This window comes from Prionailurus bengalensis, chromosome D2 (assembly GCF_016509475.1).
Source record: "Prionailurus bengalensis isolate Pbe53 chromosome D2, Fcat_Pben_1.1_paternal_pri, whole genome shotgun sequence".
NCBI lineage: Eukaryota > Metazoa > Chordata > Mammalia > Carnivora > Felidae > Prionailurus > Prionailurus bengalensis.
In genome coordinates this window covers 32470771-32489011 of record NC_057351.1, presented here as the reverse complement: position 1 = coordinate 32489011, position 18241 = coordinate 32470771, and the positions used below count along the sequence as shown (strand labels likewise).

The window sequence follows — 18241 nt, the reverse complement described above, 5'->3', positions numbered from 1 at the left end:
TAGAATCTAAAGCAGACTCCAGGCTCTGAGCTGTCAGCACAAAGCCCCACACAGGGCTAGAGCTCGTGAACTGCGAGATCATGACCTGAGCGGAAGTTGGACGCCCAAGCAACTGAGCCACCCAGACACTGCTTTGTTTTTAAACCTCATTCTGCTTAGATTGAATTCATTGGTAACTTTCCTACCCTTGATACTGTCCCTTGTTCAGAAATTATGTGCACATTCGGGACTGTTTTAGCTCTCCAGAGATGAGAGTATCAAGGTCACTTATTTTACAAGCATCTAATGGTCATGTTAAACATCCCTCCTTTTTTTTTTTTTTTTTTTTTTCTTGCAGTAATCACTGGACAGCATCGAAGTGGTGTTATTTCAGCCCGAACTCGGATTGATGTTCTTTTGCTCACTTTTAGAAGAAAGCAGCCCTTCACTCACTTCCTTGCCTTTTTCCTCAATGAAGTTGAGGTTCAGGAGCGATTCCTGAAGTTCCAAGAGGAAGTACTGGAGAAGTGCTCCATGGTAAGCAGCAAACAAAACAAAACAAAAAGTTAAAAAGAAAGGGTGCAAAGATCGTTCATAATTCAAGCAGTAGAAAGGTATAAATTTCTTCTCCCACCAAAAAAGGTAACCATTTCTGATTTCTTTTGATTCTGAACTGAAAAAAAGATATAGACATATCAGCACATAAGCCTCTGTGTGATACTGAACTATTCTTTAAAAATTTCAAGACATAAAACGATCATTCTAAAATATATACTGTTGTGCACCTTGTGTATGGAAATATTAATGAAGTACCATTATCTGTAGATCTTCTGCCCTGGGTAGTAATGGCTTATTTGGGGTTAGTAACTAGAAGAAATTTGCATATAGAATTGTCCTCTTATATAACAGTGAAATGCTTGTGACCAGGGTAAGAGCAGATAATCTAGATTAGAAAACAAATTTTAAACCTCCTTTTGGATATAATTTTGGGAAATTTAAAGAAACATTGGTTTAAAAAAACTTATGAACATTAATAAATATTTTTTTTCTTTTTTTTTTATAATACATGTTTTCCTAGAAAGTTTAGAAAATAAAGAAAAGATGAATAAAGTGTCACCCGTAATCTCACCACTGAGAGATAATATTGTGGCACAAAAACAAATGTTTAAAAATTAGAATTTGGTTTGTGTATGATATTATATCCTGCTTTCTTTGCAATTTTGCATTATACCATTATCATTGTTTTGTCATTGAACAAAAACCTTTACTTTTGCTTTGGAGACAGGAAGGAAATTCTAGCAGTGATGACTAAAAAACATAATTTCATTTCGATAACAGTTCAGATAACTTGATTTTTTTTTTTTAAATTTTTTAATGTTTGTTTATTTTTGAGAGAGAGAGACAGAGCACGAGCAGGGGAGGGGCAGAGAGAGAGGGAGACACAGAATCGGAAGCAGGCTCCAGGCTCTGAGCTGTCAGTGCAGAGCCCAACACGGGGCTCAAACTCACAAACTGTGAGATCATGACCTGAGCCGAAGTCGGATGCCCAACCAACTGAGCCACCCAGGCGCCCCCAGATAACTTGATTTTTAATGGCTGCTTTTATTATTCTATTACCTAGATATATAATAATTTATTCTATCTTTTAAAATTTCTATTTTTCATTATAAATAATGATGTTATGACTCTTCTTGCATACATTTTTCTGCGCTAGTCTAAGTAATTTCTTAGTAAATTCTTGGAAATGGAAAAGAGTGTTTGTGTGTACAATTTTTTTTTTAATGTGTCTTTACTTTTGAGAGACAGAGAACGAGTGGGGGAGGGGCAGAGAGAGACCAAGACACAGAATCCGAAGCAGGCTTCAGGCTCCGAGCTGTCAGCACAGAGCTCAACGTGGGGCTTGAACTCACGAGTGCCGAGATCATGACCTGAGCCCAAATCAGATGCCTAACTGACTGAGCTACCCAAGCACCCCTCCCCCTTTTTTTCTTTTTTAATGTTTATTTACTTTTGAGAGAGAGAAAGAGTGAGAGTTTTGATATATATGTCTCCAAATTACCTTTAGGAAATGTTATAACACTATATGTCAAACTGTAGTTTTCTTGAGTTTCCTTTTCTCATCCTTGCCAATATTGGTGTTACCATTCTTTTAAGGTTCTTTTTTTTTGTAATCCAGTTGCCAAAAAATATTAGTTTATTGCTTGATTGTTCATTTATTTGATTATTGGTGAGATAAGGCTTTTTTTTTTAATTTTATTTTTTAAATTTTACATCCAAATTAGTTAGCATCTAGTGCAGCAATGATTTCAGGAGTAGATTCCTTTAGTGCCCCTTACCCAGTTAGCCCACCCCCCCTCCCACAACCCCTCTAGTAACCCTCAGTTTGTTCTCCATATTTATGAGTCTCTTCTGTTTTGTCCCCCTCCCTGTTTTTATATGATTTTTGTTTCCCTTCCCTTATGTTCATCTGTTTTGTTTCTTAAAGTCCTCATATGAGTGAAGTCATATGATGTTTGTCTTTCTCTGACTAATTTCACTTAGCATAATAACCTCCAGTTCCATCCATGTAGTTGCAAATGGCAAGATTTCATTCTTTTTGATTGTCAAGTAATACTCCATTGTATGTATATACCACATCTTCTTAATCCATTCATCCATCGGTGGACATTTGGGCTCTTTCCATACTTTGGCTATTGTTGATAGTGCTGCTATAAACGTGGGGGTGCATGTGTCCTTTCGAAACAGCACACCTGTATCCCTTGGATAAATGCCTAGTAGTACAATTGCTGGGTCGTAGGGTAGTTCTGTTTTTAGTTTTTTGAGGAACCTCCATACTGTTTTCCAGAATGGCTGCACCAGCTTGCATTCCCACCAACAATGCAAAAGAGATTCTCTTTCTCTGCATCCTCACCAACATCTGTTGCTGCCTGAGTTGTTAATGTTAGCCATTCCGACAGGCATGAGGTGGTATCTCATTGTGGTTTTGATTTGTATTTCCCTGATGATGAGTGATGTTGAGCATTTTTTCATGTGTCGGCTGGCCATCTGGATGTCTTCTTTGGAGAAGTGTCTCTTCAGGTCTTTTGCCCATTTCTTCACTGGATTATTTGTTTTTTGGGTGTTGAGTTTGATAAGTTCTTTATAGATTTTGGATACTAACCCTTTATCTGATATGTTGTTTGCAAATATCTTCTCCCATTCTGTCGGTTGCCTTTTAATTTTGCTGATTGTTTCCCTCACTGTGCAGAAGCTTTTTATTTTGATGAGGTCCCAGTAGTTCATTTTTGCTTTTGTTTCCCTTGCCTCCAGAGACATGTTGAGTAAGAAGTTGCTGCAGGCAAGATCAAAGAGGTTTTTGCCTGCTTTCTCCTCGAGGATTTTGATGGCTTCCTGCCTTACATTTAGGTCTTTCATCCATTTTGAGTTTATTTTTGTGTATGGTGTAAGAAAGTGGTCCAGGTTCATTCTTCTGCATGTTGCTGTCTAATTTTCCCAGCACCACTTGCTGAAGAGACTGTCTTTATTCCATTGGGTATTCTTTCCTGCTTTGTCAAAGATTAGTTGGCCATACGTTTGTGGGTCCATTTCTGGGTTCTCTACTCTGTTCCATCGATCTAAGTACAGATGAGACTTTTTCATGTATTTAATTCTTGTTTCTTTATGTCTTGGACTGTTTATCTTTGAGGGTGTTCATTTTTTTAAAATGCTTATTTGTTTATTTTTAAATGTTTATTTATTTTTGAGAGAGACTGAGCGAGCACGGGGAAGGGACAGAGAGAGAGGGAGACGGAGGATCGGAAGCTGTCTCTGCACTGACAGTAGAAAGCCTGATGCAGGGCTCAAACTCTTGAACCAAGAGATCATAACCTGAGCTGAAGTCAGATGCTTAACCAACTGAGCCACCCAGGTGCCCCTATTTATTTATTTGAGAGACAGAGAGGGAGCACAAGCAGGGGAGGGGCAGAGAGAAAGAGAGAGAGAGAGAGAGACAGAGAGAGAGAGAGAGAATCCCCAGCAGGCCCCATGCTACCAGCACAGAGCCCCATGATGTGGGGCTTGATCCCATGAACTATGAGATCATGACCTGAGCAGAAATCAAGAGTTGGACACCCAACCGACTGAGCCACCCAGGTGCCCCAAGAGTGTTCATTTTTTAATTTGTTTGTAAGAGCTTCGTATATATTAAGAGGATGAGTATTACTTCATAATTTGCGTGTAACTTTTTAGTTTATTTGGAATATATTTTGATACATAATGAGGTAAAACTCTAATTTTTTAAAATCCCTATTTAGTTAACCAGTTATCTAGAGAAGAATTTAAAAATCTTATTTTACCTTAAAAATTATAATGCAGTAAATGGGGCGCCTGGATGGCTCAGTTGGTTAAGCATCTGACTCTTTTTTTCGGCTCAGGTCATGATCTTGCAATTTCGTGGGTTCAGGCCCCACATCAGGCTGTGCGCTGACAGCATGGAACCTGCTTGAGATTCTCTTTCTCGTCCTCTCTCTCAGGCTCCACCCACCCCCCCAGCCCCTTCTGGTGCTCTCTCTCTGTCTCTCTCTCTCTCAAAATAAATAAGTAAACTTAAAAAATTTATGGGGCGCCTGGGTGGCGCAGTCCGTTAAGCGTCCGACTTCAGCCAGGTCATGATCTCGCGGTCCGTGAGTTCGAGCCCCGCGTCAGGCTCTGGGCTGATGGCTCAGAGCCTGGAGCCTGTTTCCGATTCTGTGTCTCCCTCTCTCTCTGCCCCTCCCCTGTTCATGCTCTGTCTCTCTCTGTCCCAAAAATAAATAAACGTTGAAAAAAAATTAAAAAAAAAAATTTATGATGCAGTAAAATGGACTTTTTTGGGACTTGTATGGATTTTTTTTAAGCTTATTTATTTGAGAGAGACAGAGACAGTGTGAGTGGAGGAGGGGCACATAGAGGGAGAGAGAGGAGAGAATCCCAAGCAGGTTCCAGGCTGCCAGCCTGGGGCCCAAACCCATGAAACAGCAAGGTCATGACCTAGACTGAAACCAAGATTTGGATGCTTAGCCAACTGAGCCACCCAGGTGCTCCAATTTTTTTTAAATGTTTATTTATTTTGAGAGAGAGTGGGTGTGCATGCATGTGCGTGTGCACTGGGGAGGAGAGGGACAGAGAAAGAGGGAAAGAGAGAGAATCCCCAGCAGGCTCTGACAAGGGGCTTGATCTCACGTCCTTGGGATCAGAACCTGAACAGAAATCAAGAGTCGGATGCTTAACCAACTGACCTACCCAGGCAGCCTTAGATTTTTAATTAATATTTTATTTTTAAGTAATCTCTATACCCAGTATGGGGCTTGACCTCACAACCCTGAGATCAAGAGTCACATGCTCTTCTGAGTGAGCCAGCCAGAAGCCTCTGGATCATACTTTTAATGTCATGTCTAAGAACTCTTTGCTTAACCCCAAATAACCAAGGTTTTCTCTTAGCGTTTTTGTAATTTTGCTTATTTATATTTAGATCTATGATCCAGTTAATTTTTGTATTAGGTGTGACATTTAGGTCAAGGTTCATTTTTATGCACATGGATGTCCATGCTATGTTTTCTCAATCTTGTACTAAAGAGAGGAATAAAAGCATACGGAATGAAATAGAACAGTGTTTAGTATCTTTGGTTCTCGAAACAGATGAACCTGGATCTGATTCTGGGTTCCTTATATGTGTAGACTTTGGCAAGTGAACCTCTCCAGATTTTTACAGCTTGCTTTGGAGAGTTGCAGGAAGGATTAAATGTAACATAAAGTACTCAGCACGGTGCTTGATACATAACAAGCATGTAATAAATGGTAGCTACTACTCCTATCTTATGGCTGTTCAGGTTAAAGTTATTTGTATTCCTTGGAGTATTAAGAAAAGATGAGGGCTGTCTTTAATAGCTGTGTGCAGGGTTAATGAAAATGTTCTGGGTGAAAAAGTTTTATAAGATTTCTCCTTCCCCCTATTCCTTTTATTTTTCTTTTCCCCCTTTTCCTTTCCTTTCCTTTCCTCTGCTTTCTCCTATCCTATTCTATTGCTCAGCTAGGTCTTCAGTGTTAGAATATAGCAAGATATAGATACGCAGATGTAGAAGTATTAGAATCCAAGTACTTGTGTGGGACAGGGAGTAAGAATTGCTAAAATCGATAATTTTTAAAAATTTATCTTTTAATGTTCATTTAAAATGAAATTAAAATTTTTTTTAATGTTTATTTTTGAGAGAGAGCATGCGTGACTGGGAGGGGGCAGAGTGAGGGAGACACAGAATCCAAAGCACACTCCAGGCTCTGAGCTGTCAGCACAGCGCCTGATGCAGGGCTCTAACTCACAAACCACGAGATCATGACTTGAGCCAAAGTCAGACATATAACCGACTGAGCCACTCAGGTGCCCCTTTTTATTTGTTTTTGAGAGGTGGGGAGAAGGGGCAGCAGGGGAGGGGTAGAGAAAGAGAGAGAATCCCAAGCAGGCTCCGTGTTTTCAGAGAAGAGCCTAATGCAGGGCTCAAACTTACGAACTGTGAGATCATGACTTGAGCCAAAATCAACCATCTGAGCCACTCAGACACTTCTAAATGTTTATTTTTGAGACAGAGAATGCACGTGAGCAGGAGAGGACAGAAAAGGGGACAGAGGATCTGAAGTGGGTTCTGTGCTAACAGCAGAGAGCCTGATACAGGGCTAGAATTCATGAACTGTGAGATCATGACCTGGGCCAAAGTCAAATGCTTAACCAACTGACCCACCCAAAACCCCTAAAATTGATTATTTAAGAAGGAGACTACAGCATGACATAATGTATAGAGAAGTTGAATCATTGTGTTGCATACCTAGACTAATGTAACATTGTATGTCAACTCTATTGAAATTAAAAAAAATTTATTTTTTAATTAAAAAAAATTTTTAAGTTTATTTCACAAGTAGGGGAGGGGCAGAGAGAGAGAGAGAATCCCAAGCAGGCTCTGAATTATCAGTGCAGAGCCCGATTTGGGGCTTGATCCCATGAACCATGAGATCATGACCTAAACCAAAACCAAGATTTGGATGCTTAACCAACCGAGCCACCCGGCGCCCCCCAAAAATTTTTTTTTAAAGGAGGCTAGGGGTGGCTGGGTGGCTCAATTGGTTAGGTATCCAACTTCTGCTCAGGTCATGATCTTGCTGTTCATAAGTTCAAGCCCCACGTCAGGCTCTGCTCTGAGCCTGGAGCCTGCTTCAGATTCTGTTTCCCTCTCTGTAACTCTCCTGCTTGCACTCTGTCTCTGTCTCTTTCTCTCTCTCTCCAAAATAAATAAGCATTAAAAATATTTTGCTTTTAATGTTTTTAATGTTTATTTTTTTATTTTTTTTTTTAATTTTTTTTTCAACGTTTATTTATTTTTGGGACAGAAAGAGACAGCATGAACGGGGTAGGGGCAGAGAGAGAGGGAGACACAGAATCGGAAACAGGCTCCAGGCTCTGAGCCATCAGCCCAGAGCCCGACGCGGGGCTCGAACTCACGGACCGTGAGATAGTGACCTGGCTGAAGTCGGACGCTTAACCGACTGCGCCACCCAGGCGCCCCTTTAATGTTTATTTTTGAGAGAGAGGGAGAGGGACAGAGCACGAGTGGGGGAGGGGCAGAGAGAAGACACACACACACACAGAATCCAAAGGAGGCTCCAGGCTCTGAGTTTCAGATCCAGGCTCTGAGTTGTCAGCACAGAGCCCAACGTGGGGCTCAAACCCATGAACTGCGAGATCGTGACCTGAGCCTAAGTCAGACACTTAACTGATCCTCCCAGGCACCCCTAAAAATTTTTTTTTAAGGAGGCTAGAAAGGTGAGTAGATTCAGACTGGAAAATATAAGTAGACAGTGTGGAATTATATAACCCATTTTTAAGTGATTAACTGGCATTTATGTGCTTGAACAAGGGCACATTTATAAATTAAATACTATATATGTATGCAGTCTATATATGTATGTACTATATATATACACACATATATATATATATATATAGTGTGCATATAAAATTAGTAAGCTGTCAGAATGTCTTTTTTTCCCCTTAGCATTTCATAGCAAGATGATTTCATTCTCGTTGGAGGGTGGGGTAGGAGATCAGGAACACTGAAGTTTCAGTGTGGGCTGGTAAGTTTTGAAATTATTTTACCTTATAAATACCAACTTATTGAAGCTCAGTGATTTATATTGTTTTGAAAAGTTACAAATGTTTGGTGTGCAATAAGCAGCTTGTAATAAGTAAGCCTTTTTGTCTGTGTGTGTGTGTACACTTTCTCCCTTTCCTTGTGGTTCCTGACATGGGCTGACAGGGAACAAATATTGGAGAATGATTGCTTTAATTCAACTAGAATAGGATTGGCCACTGTGGATGTCATGCTGGCCTTAATCAGGTCAGAGTACTTTCTTCCTGCTTTCAGGGAGACTCCATAGTGACATTGCTTTCTTCCTGCTTTTAAATCAGGTTCTGATAACAGCAGGGGAGTAAGTACAGCATAAAAGAGTAAATAAGTAGTAAGTGACCATTATCTACCTATTATATGAAATTTTTAGTGGTTTTCATTCTGATGTTAGAACAACAGGCTGATGACTGTAAGAGCCTATAAGCATTTTCTAGTAGTGATCTGCACTTACTACCCTAACTTAGATGAGTTTCCTTCCAGTAGGTTGTTTTGGGTTTTTTTTCCAGATTTTATTTTTAAGTAATCTCTGCACCCAGCGTGGGGCTGGAACTTAAAACCCTGAGATCAGGAGTTGGGTGTTTTACCTACTGAGCTAGGCAGGTGCCCCCCCCCCCCACCCCTTTCTGGTAGCTTTGAAGAGCACATACCTATTCATTGAGACAGAAGTTTCATGAAAGACTGGCGTTCAGTCTTGTTTTGGTTCCTCTGAAACTCATTTGATATCTCTGATCATGTCTTAGCTCCAAAATAAGAATGGGCTCAACATTCTCTTATTTTTAAAAAAAATTTTTTTTTTTTCAACGTTTATTTATTCTTGGGACAGAGAGAGACAGAGCATGAACGGGGGAGGGGCAGAGAGAGAGGGAGACACAGGATCGGAAAAAGGCTCCAGGCTCTGAGCCATCAGCCCAGAGCCCGACGCGGGGCTCGAACTCCCAGACTCCCAGACCGCGAGATCGTGACCTGGCTGAAGTCGGACGCTTAACCGACTGCGCCACCCAGGCGCCCCAACATTCTCTTATTTTTAGGAAAAAGATGATACCTCTTGGTATAAAGTTGGCACATAAATTTTTTGAATTTACATATGTATTATATACATTTATTAAAATAAAATTTATTATACTTGCTTATTAACATTTGTCATACTTGCTGTGTGTGTGTGTGTTTTTTTAACGTTTGTTTATTTTGAGAGAGAACAAGAGCGAGCGAATGGGTAGGGCAGAGAGAAAGAATCCCAAGCAGGCTCTGCACTGCCCAATGCACGGTTCAGTCTCATGAACCATGAGATCATGACCTGAGCTGAGATCAAGAGCCAGACACTCACCCAACTGAGCCACCCAAGTACCCCAGTATTCACTGTTTTGTACCCACCTTTTGATTTAACAGGATGTTCCAGGTAAATACATATAAATCTAATTAGTGTTTTCAATTACCATAAAGTATTTTATGAATGTACCCCAACTTATTTAAGCAGTCCTCCTTTAATGGAACATTAAAGGAAATTATTTCTATTAAATAATGCTATAATGAACATTTTTGTACATGTATCTTTATGTTCTTGGCTCATGATTTCTTTGGAATACATTTTGGGGTAAATTCTTAAGAAGTAGAATATGTGGGCTAAAGGAACATAAAGTTTAATTTTTTGATAGTTTTTTTTCTATGTTAGATATCAATTTCTATGTTAGATATCAACTTTATTGAGTTATAATTTACTTATAGTGTAATGTCCCAGTTTTGACACACACATACTGCAGGGTGACAACGATCAAAAACAAGATACAGAGGGGTGCCTGGGTGGCTCCGGCATTATGGTCCAACTTTGGCTCAGGTTATGGTCTCATTGTTCGTGGGCTCGTGCCCCATGTCGGGCTCTGTGCTGACAGCTCAGAGCCTGGAGCCTGCTTCTGATTCTGTGTCTTCCTCTCTCTTTGCCCCTCCCCCACTCGCACTCCTGTCTCTCTCTCAAAAATAAATAAAGTATTAAAAAAAACTTTTTAAATAAATAAAAATAGACTTTAAAAGAAAAATTTTTTTCTTTTTTTTTTTTTTATAATTTTTTTAAATGTTTATTTATTTTTGAGAGAGAGAGAGAGACAGAGCACGAGCAGGGGAGGAGCAGAGAGAGAGAGAGAGACACACACAGAATCCAAAACAGGTCCCAGTCTCTGAGCTGTCAGCACAGAGCCTGATGCGGGGCTCGAACCCACAAACCGTGAGATCATGACCTGAGCCGAAGCCGGATGCTCAACCAACTGAGCCACCCAGGTGCCCTGTAAAGAGCAGAAATTTTTAATTTGATGGAATCCAATTTTTTTTTATGGTCTGTACTTTTTGTGTTGCTTCTGAAAAATCTCTGCCTTTTTAAGATGTCAAAGTTTTCTTTTGTAAACTACAAACTGTAAAACTATGTTGTATGTTTTAACTTTAATGTTTAGGTCAGTAGTTCATTTGAAGTTAATTTTTGTGTGTGGTGGGAGATAAGGATTCAGGTTGATTTTTCCCATATAGATGTCTAGTTCAAGTGACATTTGTTGAAAAGACCATCCTTTTCCCATTGAATGGCCTTGCTACCTTTGTTGAAAATCAAATGATCTTTTGTGTTTGAGTCTGTTTCTGGACTCTATTCTGTGTATTTATCTACATGTGTATCTTTGCACCAATGTTATACAATCTTGATTACTATAGCTTTATAAGTCTTCTAATTAGATAATATAACTTATCCAATTTTGTTCTTTTTAAAGATTTTTTTCCATTTATAATACTTGGATTTCCATATAGATTTTACTATTTTTTCAATTAAATTTTAATTTTTTGAGTAATCTCTACCCCCATTGTGAAGCTCGAACTCGCAACCCCAAGATCAAGAGTTGCATGCCCTACTGACTGAGCCAGCCAGATGCCCCTTGATTTTCATATAAGTTTTAGAATCATCTTGTTGATTGGTATAAAAATGCCTGCTGGGATTTTGACTGGAATTGTGTTGAGTCTATAGATCATTTTGGGGAGAATTAATATTTTAATAGTATTGAATCTTTTAGTCAGTAAACATAGTATATATTTATTGTTTAGGTCTTCTTCAGTTTCTCTTAGTAATATTTTATAGTTTTCATTGTACAGGTTGTACATACATCTTATTAAATTTTATTCCTAGTGTTTATGTTTTTGATGCTACTGTAAACAAAACTGCTTTTTAATTTCGTTTCCCAATTTTATGCTACTTGTATTAAAATTGTCCTAAGTTTTCCATATTTTGTGATGCTATTGGAAATGGTATCTTTTAATTTCGGTTGCACTTGTGTATTATTACTGTATAGAAATATAGTTGAGGGGCACACTGTAGTTCAGGTCACGATCTCATGGTTTATGAATTCAAGCCCCACATCGGTTCGCTGCTGTCAGGGCAGAGACTGTTTCAGATCCTCTGTCCCCCTCTTTCTTTACCTCTTCCTGCTGGCATACTGTCTCTCAAAAATAAATAAACAGTTAAAAGAAAAAGAAATACAGCTGATTTTTGTATGTTAAACTGTGTATGTATCCTGTGACCTTGCTAAATTCATCTATCAATTCTTGTAATTGTGTATTAGTTTGCTAGGGCTTCTCTTACAAAATACCACACACTGGATAGCTTACACAATACAAATTTATTTTTTCACAGTGGAAACTGGAAGTCTGAGATCAAGGTATTAAAAAGGCTGGTTTTTTCTTCTTCTTCTTCTGTTTTTTTTCCCTAAAGTTTATTTATTATTTATTTTGGGAGAGAGAGAAAGATGCGGAGCTCGACCTCACAAACCAACAGATCATGACTTGATCCAAAGTCAGACACTTTAGAGACTGAGCCAACCAGGTGCCCCAGGGCTGGTTTCTTATAAGGCTTCTCTACTTGGCTTGTAGATGGCTGTTTTCTTTTGATGTTTTCACATGGTTTTCACTGTGTGTTTGTGCCCTAGTCTCCTCTTTTTATAAGAACACTATCATATTGGATTAGGGCATACCTGTATGACCTCATTTTACCTTAATTACCTTTTTAAAGGCCGTAGTTACAAGTATAGTCACATTATGAGTTACTGGGAATTAGGACTTCAACAATGTGAATTTTAGGGGGACACAGTTCAGTTCACACCAAATTACTTTGTTGTTTCCTTGAAATTTTCTATGTATAGGGGCGCCCAGGTGTCTCAGTTGGTTGAGCATCTGACTTCGGCTCAGGTCATGATCTCACAGTTCATGAGTTCGAGCTCCGCATCAGGCTCTGTGCTGACAGCTCAGAGCCTGGAGTCCGCTTTGGATTCTGTGTCTCTCTTTCTCTCTCTGCCCCTCCGCTGCTCATGCTCACTTGCTCGCTCGCTCTCTCAGAAATAAACATTTTTAAAAATGTAAAAAAAGAATTTTCTATGTATATAATCATACCATCTGTGAATAAAGATAGTTTTACTTCTTCCATTTTTAAAAAAATTTAAAAAAATTTTTTTAAGTTTACTTGGAGAGAGAGGGCATGTGTACGGGGTGGGGGGGTTGGGCGGCAGAGAGAAGGAGAGACAAAGTCCCAAGCAGGCTCTGCACCATCAGCACACAGTCCAATGTGGGGCGTGAACTCACAAACCTGTGAGATCATGACCTGAGCCGAGATCAAGAGTCGGATGCTTAACCAATTGCACCACCCAGGCACCCCTACTTCTTCCATTTTAATCTACGTGTCTATTACTTCTTTTACTTATTACATTGCTGGGGCCTCCAGTATTGTGCTGAATAGAAAATGTGAGAGGGGACATTCTTTTAAATAAATGTTTATTTATTTATTTTGACAGAGAGTGTGTGTGGACAGGGGAGGGGCAGAGACAGGGGCGGGGGGGGGGGTGGTAGGGAGGAGCAGAGAGAGATTCCCAAGCAGACCCCGTGCTGTCAGCGCAGAGCCCAATACAGGGCTCAGTTTCACAAACTGTGAGATCATGACCTAAGCTGAAACCAAAAGTTGGATGCTTAACCGACTAAGTCACCCAGGTGTCCCTAGACCATTTACTTTTAATGTAATTATAGATATGGATGGCTTTAGATCTACCGTTTTGCAATTTTTTATCCTGTCTTTTCATTGGTCAAGTTTTTCCTACAATTTTTGAATTGAGGGTGTTTAAAAATTTTATTTTATTAAAATTTTTTTTTTAGCATTTATTCATTTTAAAGAGACAGAGTACGAGTAGGGGAGGAGCAGAGAGAAAGGGAGACACAGAATTTGAAGTCGACTCCAGGCTCTTAGCTGTCAGCACAGAGCCCAGTGCGGGACTTAGACTCACAAGCCATGAGATTGTGGCCTGAGATGAAGTCGGACACTTAACTGACTGAGCCATCCAGGCACCCCTATTTTATTTTTAAACAGCTACTTTTTTTCTTTTAAAGTTTGTTTTTTAACAGTCTCTACACCGAACTTGGGGCTCAAACCCATGGCCCTGAGATCAAGAGTTGCACACTTCTTTTGACTGAGCCAGCCAGGCACCCCAGGTGTTTAAAATTTTTGATTTTATCAACTCTATTGGCTTATTAGCTATACCTGTTCATTTTTTAAGCAAATGCTCTAAGGTATACAATGTACGTCCTTAATTCATCACCTCCAGATAATATTACACTACTTTATGTACAGTGAGGAACCTTACAATACATCATCTCTTTCTTTCCTTCTGACTTTGTCTCGTCATTAATTTTGCTTCTCTATATAAACAACTTCCTGTAAGATTTCTTATAGTTCAAGTCTTCTGGAAACACTTTCCCTCAGCTGTTATTTGTCTGAAAAATTATTTAGGTCCTCTTTTTTGAAAGATAATTTTTACTGGCTATAGGAATAAGTTGATAGTTTTTTTCTCTCAGCACCATAAAGACATTATTCCATAGTCTTCTGGCTTATGTAGATTCTGATAAGAAATCTGTTAAAATTCTTTGTTCCTCTATGTGTAAGATGTTTAGTTGCTTTTTTATTTTTAATTGGAAATAATTTAAAATTTATAAAAATTGGGAAAAGAAATAGTATAACAAATACTCATATGCTCTAATATGATCGATCCTTTATAAACTTTCCAATACAAGTTCCAGGGTAAGTGCAGGAATTGCATTTAGTTTTTATGTTTAACCTCTGTTCTGTTTTGAGCAATTCTCTGGCTGTAATTTTTTCCTGAATTTTCTTTTGGGGAGAATGCTTCCATTTTGTCATTTTGGCTAAGTTTCTGTCTTTTGTGTGTTTTAATAGCTTGTTATGTGTCCTGCACCTGTGAGTACTACTCTATTAAAAAGGGGGTCATAAAGGGGCGCCTGGGTGGCGCAGTCGGTTAAGCGTCCGACTTCAGCCAGGTCACGATCTCGCGGTCCGTGAGTTCGAGCCCTGCGTCAGGCTCTGGGCTGATGGCTCGGAGCCTGGAGCCTGTTTCCGATTCTGTGTCTCCCTCTCTCTCTGCCCCTCCCCCGTTCATGCTCTGTCTCTCTGTGTCCCAAAAATAAATAAACGTTGAAAAAAAAAAAGGGGGGTCATACACTGTCCAGGGTTGTCACTTTAGGAAGTGTTTTTGATGTATGTTGCGTGCACTCTGTTGTTGCGTTTTGGCCGCTCTATCCCACTGGTCAGTCCTCTACAAAGCTTCTCCTTGCTTGTAGTGGTAGAGTGTTTGGACCTTCTACCACGTGTGCCTTGATTTGTTTGTTGAAGTTCCCTGGGCCTTCCCTGTTCCTCCAATCTGGGATACAGATACCGTGACCACTCCTCTTAGGGAAGGTCTTCAAGTTATGGTTTAGTTTTGTGTACTGGGAAAGTCAGTAATGCCAATTCCGCCGAGTTTCTAGTCCTGTTTCTGGGTTGAGACTTAAAGATCATTCTTTGTTGTTGTAGCATTCAGGGTTAAGACTTACTGGAAAACTGGCTTCAGTTGTGCATAGACCTCTAAGAGTCTCGCCTGCCATCTACTTGGCCAATATGTTCCTCTCCCCAACCTTGCAAAGTAACCTCCGTTCTCATTGTTGCTTTTGCTCTCTGGCCTTACCCTAATAGTTGCATTTCTTCCCTTGACTATTATTTGTCTTTTTTTGCCTCTTTTATCCCTCGTGCAGCAGGTGCTCTCTGGGAGAGAGAACCGATGTTCTGTATAACTCCCTGCTGGCTCTGAAGAGCTGCCTTCCTTCAGCCTCAGGGGTGAAGGGCCTTTTCTAACCTCTTTTAGCTGGAGCATTTCATAGCCTTTCTGACTTTTATGTTATTGACATGTTTGAAGAATACAGTCCTTTCCAACATTCTTTTAAAAACAGAGCATTCTTGGGGCACCTGGGTGGCTCAGTCGGTTGAGCGTCCGACTTCAGCTCAGGTCACGATCTCACGGTTCATGAGTTCGAGCCCCGCGTCGGGCTCTGGGCTGACTGCTCAGAGCCTGGAGCCTGCTTCCGATTCTGTGTCTCCCTCTCTCTCTGCCCCTCCCCCGTTCATGCTCTGTCTCTCTCTGTCCCAAAAATAAATAAACGTTGAAAAAAAAAATTAAAAAAAATATTTTAAAAACAGAGCATTCTTGGGGCACCTAGGTAACTCGGTTGAGTGTCCGTCTCTTGATTTCGGCTCAGGTCTTTTTTTTTTTTAATTTTTTTAACGTTTATTTATTTTTGAGAGACAGAGAATGAGCAAGGGAGGAACAGAGAGAGAGGGAGACACAGAATCCGATGCAGGCTCCAGGCTCTGAGCTGTCAGCACAGAGCCCTACGCGGGGCTCGAACCCACGAACCATGAGATCATGACCTGAGTCGAAGTCAGTTGCTTAACTGACTGAGCCACCCAGGCGCCCCTCGGCTCAGGTCTTGATCCCGGGGTTGTGGGATCAAGCCCCGCCTCAGGCTCCACCCTGAGCATGGAGCCTGCTTAGGATTCTCTCTCTGTCCCTCTTCCCCTCTCTTGTACTTGCATGTGTTTGCACTTTCTCTCTCAAATAAAGAAAAATAAGCCTTAAAAACAGCATTCTTTTTGCATTTGTCCTGTGTTTCCTCATAGTTAGCTTGATGTTATACTTTTTTTTTTTAAGGTTTATTTTAGAGAGAGAGAGACAGAGAGAGAGACAGCATCAGTGGGGGAGGGACAGAGAGAGAGGGAGACAGAATCTGGAACAGGCTCCAGGCTCTGAGCTATCAGCACAGAGCCTGATGTGGGGCTCAAACTCATTGATTGCAAGATCATGACCTGAGCCTAAGTCAGACGCCCAACTGGCTGAGCCACCCAGGCATGCCCCTATACTTTCTCAATCAGAGTATTGCATAGGTGATATTGTATTCTTATAAAAATATCACATCGGGGGCATAAATGTTCATCTGTTTTTCATAAGTGATGTTATATCCAGTCAAGATTTGCCCGATTTCTCCTAAGTATAATAATTATATTGTATCTCCCTTATAACTAATAAGTCTGTAGGGAGATATTCTAAGGTCATGCAGATTCTCTTCTCCTCATCAACATTTCCCCTGGACTTAGCAGCCATTGATGATTTTTACTTGATCCGGTCTTGACCATGATGATTTCAAAATGGTAATTTTCTAACTCTAGTACTTACTCTGTATTTGGTATTCAGCTTTCTACATTCTCATACAAGTGGACACCTTCCTTCTCTCTTTACTTTTAAATTTATCTATTATTAGTATGGTTTCATGAATTTCAGTTTTTTCCAAGTGCTTATAATTTACTATTGTGCTTAATTATTTTGCTGCTTAAATTGTCTCAGATTTGTTTCGGAGTCCTCTCAAATCTTTTCTGGGGATGTGTCTTCCTTGGCCTGTGTGTGTGCCAAGCCATATACATGGCTGCTGTTAAGTGCCTTAATTTCTTTAAGATTTCACCACTGCTTTTTTTTTTTTTTTTTTGGAGCCTTTTGTAGTTTTGTTGTATTCCTTTGCCTATAATCTCTTGCCCCCAGATACCTGTAGGTCTGCTTTCTCCTGCAGCTCTCTTGCTTCATAGGCAGAATTCAGCATTACTTATGGCCTCCAGCATGTTGTCCAGACTATGCCACTGTTCCCAGCAGCACTCCAAGTCAGGCAGGACAGAAACCAGTTCTTCAGACAGCCACCTAACAAGCCAGAACACTGCAGGCTACTTTCACTCTTCCTTCAGCCCTCATGAACGAGTGGAAATTGAGTGGCTTCCTCCGACCTGTTGTGCTCCCCTGAGGAAGGAGTCTGGCAAAGGGTGGAGAGAAAACTTGAAATTTCCTACCATTTTGAGTACAGCTTTCTCTTGGGTAGGGTTAGGCATTTGCTTGGTTGTTGCTGCTTTGTAATTAGTTTCTAGAGTTTTCCCAAAGCTACATTGGTCTGTCTGTTGTTGTTTATTTGGTATTTTCATGTAGGAATGAGGGCTTGGATTTTATTAGATGCTGTTGTGCTGATGTTGCTCCATGTTTGGATAATTTTCAGGCATTATTATTTCTTTTCCTCTTCCTCTTCTCCTTCTGGAACTCTGATTACATATATATTAGATCAGTTGATACTGGTGCACAGGTTACTGAAGTTCTGTTCATTTTGCTTCCATACTTTTTTTTTTTTCCCCTCTCTCTCTTTGCTTTAGTTTGGATAGTTCCTGTAGTTATGTCTTCAAGTTCACTGATTTTTTTTTTCAAGTTTCTAATCTGTTATTAATCCCATTCAATGGAATTTTCATTTTTGCTCTTATTTTTTACCTGTTGAAGTTCTGTTTCTTTTTTTTTTTTTAATTTGTTTAATGTTTTATTTATTTTTGAGACAGAGACAGAGCATGAGCAGGGGAGGGGCAAAGAGAGAGGGAGACACAGAATCCGAAGCAGGCTCCAGGCTCTGAGCTGTCGGCACAGAGCCTGACACGGGGCTCGAACTCATAAACCGTGAGATCATGACCTGAGCTGAAGTCGGATGCTTAACCGACTGAGCCACCCAGTCGCCCCCTGTTTCTTTTTTTAAAACACCCTTTTCTCAGTATCTTTAGGTTTTCCTTGAACTATTGAGCATATTTATAATAGCTATTTTAAACTCATTGTCCACCAATACCATTAGTATGATAGCATTCTAGATCTATTTCGGTGGACTGATTTTTT

General features: G+C 40.1%; 1 protein-coding gene across 2 annotated transcripts in view; it reads left to right on the top strand.

The window, feature by feature from the left end:
• The window catches only part of ASCC1 (activating signal cointegrator 1 complex subunit 1), a 111671-nt gene that overhangs the window by 16699 nt on the left and 76731 nt on the right, over positions 1–18241 (top strand). For both annotated transcript variants that reach the window (XM_043596579.1, XM_043596578.1), the window contains exon 5: positions 338–516. In XM_043596579.1, coding sequence (XP_043452514.1) covers positions 338–516 — 179 coding nt within the window. The remainder of the gene's footprint in view (positions 1–337; positions 517–18241) is intronic.